The sequence below is a fragment of the Lynx rufus genome, unplaced genomic scaffold (assembly GCF_022079265.1).
Source record: "Lynx rufus isolate CCGP_SWC_20201006 ecotype Redwood Valley unplaced genomic scaffold, mLynRuf1.p SCAF_19, whole genome shotgun sequence".
Taxonomy (NCBI): domain Eukaryota; kingdom Metazoa; phylum Chordata; class Mammalia; order Carnivora; family Felidae; genus Lynx; species Lynx rufus.
The window spans coordinates 8,756,707-8,764,506 of NW_025814833.1; the positions used below are offsets into that span (position 1 = coordinate 8,756,707).

The 7,800-nt window shown below is 44.7% G+C and overlaps 1 protein-coding gene across 1 annotated transcript in view; it reads right to left on the reverse strand.

Annotated features, from left to right (window-relative positions):
• Positions 1-7,323, reverse strand: part of LHFPL1 (LHFPL tetraspan subfamily member 1) — a 39,273-nt gene extending 31,950 nt beyond the window's left edge. Inside the window, exon 1 of the mRNA XM_047081779.1 lies at positions 6,942-7,323. Within this exon, the coding sequence (XP_046937735.1) occupies positions 6,942-7,323 (382 nt within the window). The remainder of the gene's footprint in view (positions 1-6,941) is intronic.
• Positions 7,324-7,800: the final 477 nt, after the last annotated feature.

Here is a 7,800-nt window from a genome sequence, read left to right on the forward strand (position 1 = left end):
GTTACTGGAAACACTTTTTCTCACTAATCAGAGAGATCACCAACCCTTAGAAGCTCTGTCCTTCTATCCAGAAATGACTGCCTTTTGACAACAATATCTCTAGCAAGCACTAGGAATCTTATAGGCATTAGATCCAGAGACATGGTACAACACAATGGCTTCAGAGAACAATACTGGATTATATATACTTGAAAGTTATTAAGAGACTAGATCTTAGATGTTTTCACCACACACACACACACACACACACACACACACAAGGAATGAAATGAGGTGATAGATTGTTATCTAACCTTATTGTGGTAATCATTTCACAATATGTATGTGTATGAAATCACATTTTACACCTCAAACTTACAGTGTTCTATGTCCGTTATATTTTAAGAAGCTGGAAAAAAAGAGAGAGAGAGAATGGATTCTATAATCAGTCTAGATCTAAGTTCAAATTTCAGCTCTGCCACCTAGAGGCTGTGTGACTTTCGGCAAGTTACTTAATCTCTCTGTGCAGTTATCTCATCTTTAAAATGAGAATAGTACTCTATCCTATAGGGCTGCTTCAAAAAGTAATACTCATAAAATATCTAGCATATAGAAGGTGCTCAATAAAAAATATTATTATTAAACAGCAGCCTCCCCCTATGACTCCTCTCTCAACTTCTCACATATAATATTCTCTGTGCTAATTTCTTTCTCACCTCTTTGTCCTCATAAGAAAAACCAGTTGAAAAGTCAAAAACTGAATAGGGCTCGATTCAAAAGCTGCCTGATTGGAGTTGTTATCTTGCAATTTTTTGCAGGCACCAAGCCAGAGACTAGAAATCTCGGCCAGACATGTGTTCTGCCCCAGTGCATGTGGCCCCATGCTCTGCCCAACCAGCCTTCCTACTCTTCCTATCCTCTGTCCTCCCTCCTGCCTTTTAAATGATGAACACAGCATATTCAGCATATTCCTGGGCTGCTTTGATGGCAGAAAAAACTAGTTTAATGTTTAATTATTTTTGAGAGAGAGAGAGAGTGGGGTAGAGTCAGAGAGAGAGGGAGACACAACATCTGAAACAGCCTCCAGGCTCTGAGCTGTCAACACAGAGCCCAACACGGGGCTCGAACTCACAAACTGTGAGATCATGACCTGAGCTGAAGTCAGATGCTTAACCGACTGAGCCACCCAGGAGCCCCAGAAAAAAACCAGTTTAAATCCCAACTCCAGCCCTGTGTGAGATCTAGCCCCGGCTCCCACTTCTGTATGTGTTATTGCTAACTCCTGGTTTTGTCTAACCAAATACGTCCCTTGGAAAAGTCTGCCCCAACTGCTTCTGTTCAGCTGGGTACTTTCTTATTCTCACCTGTCTCTAGAAAGGATCTTATACTTTTTCCTGCCAAGAAGGAAGTTCCTTATATTTCCTTCTCAACTATTTCTTCTTTGTTTAGCTCTCACTGAAAATAGAGAACAATTCACAAGCATCTTGCATATGTACACACAGGGGAATGTGAGAGTATGTTCTCATCCTTACTTCCCTACTATACAGTGACCAGGGGGCTGCCATCTTGTTTCCCTTCTTTGACTGTTCTTTCCACAAGAATCCCCTATCCCAAAATATACCAAATATCCTCCTCTAACTTTGTTGCTATAGTCTGAATTCCCTTCTCTGACCAAGCAGAGGCCTGGAGTTGAACACTTTATTCAGCCCTTGTGGCAGGCAACCTCAACACCAGTACAAACCCTCAGACTCACTCACCTTCTCGGACAGAACGTGGAACCCTTCTTGCAGCTACATCCCAGCTACACTCAACCTTCCCTTGATGACAGAATGACTACTTTCCCATACCCCAACAGTCATATAACCTCCTTCTAACTGCACATTCTCCATTAGGCAGATGCCTAACCTTCGTCTCTGGGCAGAGAACGTCCCATCCCTGGGTGTTACCAATCCCCTTTGCTACCCCTTCCGCCATCCACAAGCGCAAATATTGAGGATGCAACCATTTGGTTGCACTCTCCACCCCATCCCCAAATATCTGTCCAAATATGGTTATTATGTAGTTTGAATTTACCACCTGAGCAGAAGTCCAGTGTGAGTTAATTTGTTATTAATTTGCTCAATTTATTGCTCTTGTAGCAACTTTAACTCAAACGTACTAGAAAATGTATAAATCTGCCCTCTAGCTATAATCTTAGCTTTCCCTTCCCAGGGAGCTCCTCACTCAACTCTCTAATTCATTTGACCCCATATTCTCTCTTGGAGTTATAAGAAAGTTTACTTCTGCAAGAAATATTTAAGGTAGATCAGGGGAGATTTCACATAGAGGCTACATTTGACCTGAACTTGGAGAAAGAGGCAGATGTTTACAGGCAGAGATGGAAGAAAAGGGAGTTCTAGGAAAAAGCAACATTATGAACAACCCTGAGCAGAGGTTCTCAAATTTTGGTGTGTACAAATGAAAGATCATAGCTACCTCTGCTGTAGGAACAAGGGAATATGATCGGGATATGAAGGAGACTATAATTGTATCAGTAACATATTTCTTAAGGTGACCGGTGCATACATCTCAACTATTTTATACTATATTGTCAAGAATAGATCAGTCTAAGGAGACTGTGTAAAACACAGAGTATAAGGCATCAGTTCTGATTCAGTAGGCTTAGAATGGCACTAACAAGCACCCCAGGTAATTCTTATACAAACGGTTCATGGGCCACTCTAAAAAAACACTGTGATAGCATTTCATCTTCAAGAGGAAAAGGAGAAATCAGTAGCACCAGTGCATAAGGCCCAGGGCTGAGAGTCAGGAGCCCTGACCCATATTCTCTGCTCTGCTCCAATTGGGTACCTAAGTATTTGCTAGTAGGTTAACTTCTTTAAATACGATTTTCCCAAGCAGAAAGCCACTTTTATCCTCGTTCATCATGGTAAGGATAAACTAAATGATGCCTGGTGAAACTTGAGGGATTTTCCAGGAAATGCATCGTTTACAGGGAAGATAATGGGTTTTTGTTTTTGTTTTTGTTTTGTTTTTGACTTTGTTTTTGTTTTGTTTTATTTCTAGAAAAATAGCCCCCTTTCCTTGATTCAAGGTCTCAGTGATCTGTCTCTAGTGGCAATTTTCACTGAGCTTGAAGCATGTAACATTAGGACCTTACGTGGAAAGAAACACTGGTGCCTATCTGGGTACGTTGAATTATATCTCCTTAACCAAAAAAAAAAAAAAAAATGTCCAGAGTGGTGGTTCTCACTTGCGTTGGGAAAAAGGAACACAGCATACACATCAGAGTCACTGGGGAGATTTTTCAAAACACGCAGACGTCCACCTGTTGCTATGTAAATCAGAATGGGAAAAAGGTTGAGAGAGTTGGGGAGTCCACATATTTTTAAGCCCTCCAGGTGATCTTGATACATTCCCTGCTCTAGAAAGATTCTTGGCCTCCCTCATGTAACCCGATCCAAGATCTTATACTTTTTCCTGCCAAGAAGTTCCTTATATTTACTTCTCAACTATTTCTTCTTTGTTTAGCTCGCACTGAAGATAGAGAACAATTCACAAGCATCTTGCATATGTATACACAGGGGAATGTGAATAATGACCTTGTTCTCAGGGACTGGGGGCCAGCTGTTTGGAAAGCCCAGCATCCCCAGGGTTGAAATAATCTCCTGGCCAGATGTTTCCTTCACCGGTTGGAGCAGGGCATGAAGGTCCCAGTGGAAGGCTCCCTGGACCCTAGGCTTTTCCAGCTGGATCAGCTGCAGGTGGAGCAAATGGGACCCAAGGGCCCCATCAGGTCACCTTGCTAAGTCTGACTCAGGCCAGCAGCTCTTTATTTCTTCCTGTCTCTCCCACTTCCCACTGTTCATCTCTGTGGGCAGCTGCCAAACCGGGGAACAAGAGTCAGGCAGGGGGAGGGAGTAGTTCTTAATGGATACTCCATCTCTTCAGTGGTTTGGGGTCTGGCAGAGATCAACCAGACCTAAAACCAATTGGCTCCACCCCCCTGCTGTATTTCGGTTAATGCACTAGCTGCCGAGAAGCAGGCAGGCCTGGAACAACAGAATCAATTCCCCTCAGCTGAACAGCAAGCTTGAACTTAACCCCCACAGCTCTTTCTCTTGTGTCTTTTATCCGTGGTGCTAAACATGCTGTTCAGGCTTGGCTTCCTGACACTGACAGAGCATATCTCCGAGGGGTCAGATACAAGATCTCTGGAGACCCTTGGGTGATGGTCATGTGCCAAGGGGCTCCTAGGAAATATGATGCATCCAAGCAGTCTTCACCATTCCCTCACATCTGATGTAACCTTGACAGGTGCCGGTTTTTAAAAAGGAGGTACAAATGACCCTTATTTGGCTGGTGTTACAGATGGGAGAGCTGTGGAAATTTAGCCATCTGTCCAGTATCATTCACTTATCCAGGGATAAACCTTGAACCACCATGCCTTGGGTCTTGACTCCTATGACTACTGTCAAATGGCATTTTATTTTTGAACTTTAAAGACCCTCACCCAGGTATAAATACTGTGACCATATGCCTATGAGCAAGGGTCAATGGGGAATCATTCTATATGAGGAACCACATAAGAGGAAAATAGTACTAATGTTTTGCTCCTTATGTATGACACCTGCCACTCAGCCCAAGTTCTTCCCCACTCAGTCCATGAGTGTATTGTAAAATTCCATGACCTACCCACATACCTCCTCAAGAATTTCCTCTGAGTTTCTAAACCTCGGAAGTGGGATCAACTAAAATGTATCATATGGAGAAACATAAGGGTTTTTGTAAAAGTCTCAGTCAAGCCCAAGTAAGCTGGGAGTAGGAGCCACTGTTAATAATGCTTGGACTCTGGTGGAAGCTGTTGTTACTTGCCTTCTGATTCCTACCAATTAGCCCCTCTCACCCTCTGCTGGCAACTCTTAGAAATTCAAGTGAGGCTAAGCTGTCACTCTCAAATCAGAATAGAAAAGGACTCAGGGTGCTAAGGTCCCCTGGGGGAAACAAAAAGCATAGCATGTGAAGGAACCCAGCTCTCACGTGTTCAACTTGTCCTAAGATACGCTAGACACTGCCATAGCTGTGTATTCATTCTTCTACAGTTACTGAAGACCTGGTCTGTGCCCGGCACCGAACTGGGCCCTGAGACTATAAATATAAGTTGCTTTCTCCCGCCAGCTAAGTGTTATTTTCTGAAATAACGTGTCCATAAAAGTGCTGAGCTATCTATAGCATGCCCAAGAATTCAGGTGAAAAGTGAGCCTATTTAAGGTTTATTTGTGATACCCATAGAGCCCCCAAAGGGAGACAAAGTCATTGGCTTAGACCAGCCTTAGTAACTGGTTCTGTACCATGGTTTTCAAGGGGGAAGAAAGGAGCTAGTCTAATGACTTTCAATGTGGCCAGAAAACCATTAGTAGCTAAAGAATGGAAAATTTCAGGAATAAGGGAGACTAGAATGTGAATTCACATTTAAAACTTTTACAGTGAGTCTGAAGAAAGAGGGAACCAGAAAATATCACCTTAACTGGAACAACACAAAGAAACTGGCAATTTTCATAAGCAGGTCAGGAAACCATGATGCGTTAGTTCAGGGTTTCTCGACCTTGGCATGATTGTCATTTTGTGCCGGATACTTCTTTGTTGTTGGAAATTGGAAGCTGCCGCGTTTTTGTGCCTTGTGGGATATTTAACATCATCCCACATCTTTATCCACTGGATGTCAATAGCACACTCCCCAAGTTGTGATAATCAAAAGTGTCTCAAAGAGATTACCAAACGTCCAGGGCAGGGCGGGAATAGCTCCTGTTGAGAAACAATGTCTTTGTTCACCACTATTCTCTTACTCCAAGGCCATCTCAATACAGTCATTAGAGAGAATAAAGAAATTTAGCATCTGCGCCATCTTGCCAATGAACAAATTCAAGGAAGGAAGGGAGGTGAGCATACTAGAGGTCACTGTCACTTGCCCAGCCACTGGGCAACGTAGCGTAAGAGCCAGAAGTGGGAACCAAGTTTCTCGGCTCCATTCACACACATTGTGCTGCTAATGGAGGTGATAATGATGATGACTTGAATAATGATTCTAAAACTTTATGAACAACAACCACAAACTTCAGCAAGATGTTCTACCAGCACTTTTTCCCAGTGCCCCGTTTAGGTATAAAATATAACACATACATTTGCCTGTCTACACTTGCCTTTTCTTCTCGCAAAGTTCAAATTAAACTGCCCCCATTGCCTTCCCGCAGTCTGCCATATTTGCATTTTGCTCTTTCCTGGCCCATCTGCACGCTACCAGCACCCCAGGTCTTGTGCACTAAATTTAGAGGGAGACTGAATGAGGGGAAAAATGAGTAGGGTGGGTCAGGGCCATAGGAAATTGGGATAGACTGTTAACAGCTACCAGATAGGGCTAGCCTTAAATATAGGGCAAATAAGCAGGGACCTACAGTCTGTCTCGTACCTAGCATTTCACTTTTAGTGATATATTCCTTTGGTGAAGGCTGTACATTAAACTTGTCAGTAATTAGCACTTGCGTGTACATGTTTATCAGATCATTGCCCTTTGAGATCACTACCAGAGATCAAGGCTCTCGGAGATCAAGTGTATTTAGAGTATATGTTGCTGCCCCTGGAAAGCGGACCTGGATAAAAGTCTTCAATGGGCACTACTCAGGCGGAAGAAGGTGATGAAAATGGAGGCTAAAAACAAAAAACAAAAACCAAAAAACCCAGATACCAACTTTGCTACTAGCCCGTTTTGCTGTGAGAAAAACCCTGCTATAGATGGCACTCTGGGGAGTCCTGGGCTGGGTGTTTCAAAGGAGTCCACGTTCATAGCGTTCGGGTTGGACAAACAGGAGGGGCTGAGAGTGGATTTCCCCGTAAGGCAACACGTCCCACCCCCACCCCCACCGCCAAGCTCCACAACCTGCCCAGCCCCGGTGACACAGTCTTACCTCCCACGAACTGTGCTGCTCCCATGCAACGTCCCATCATTCTGGAGATGAGCCCCTCCATGCAGCAGCCCAGGACAGCAGCCAGTGCCACGAGGAGCAGCAGAGCACAGCCGGCACCTGTCACCACTGTGCACATCTGCCAGGCCAGGCTTGGGATGGCACTGAAGCTGGCATAGCGCCCACACTCTTCCACCATGATCAGACTGTGCCCCTCTCCCCGCACGGGGTAGTTGCACCTCCGGAATGTGCTGAATGACACTGGCTTCCCCAGCTGGGATCCAAAGAGCCAGTAAGGCAGGAAGTAACTGGTAGAACTGGCCACAGCAGTACCAAGGGACAGGAAGGCCCAGAGGGTCCCCACCAGGGTCAGGCTGCTCCTCATGGTCCCAGGTTTCTCTGCAGGGATGGGGAGATGAGTTGGGTCATAGCACCAAATGCAGAAAGTTAGCAAGTAGGCCAGTTTCATCTGGCTGGCCAGTCCTAGGGCTCGTTTATGTACCACTTGGCCTTTGCTTCTGGATAACATTATTCTCCTCAGGACCGTTTAGGTCCTTCTGGGATTCTGCTTTCCAGCATTTTCCCCATCTTCCCTTCCCTCCACCTGATTCAGATTTCTATGGTCTCTAGGCTGCAATGGAAGAGCCATAGAAATGAACTGGTGGCTGCTCCAGCAGCTGGAATGCAGCCTGATGAGACAGCTTTCAACTCTTGACGTCTAGCATGAAGCAAGTGGCAGGAGGGAAGGCTGAATGAAACCAAGGCTGCCCAGAGAATCCTCAGCTTCCGGTGGAATGGCTTTACTGGCCTGGAGGCCTGGAAGGAGATGGTATCTCAAAAGGGTCAGGAAGCAAGTTGTTTT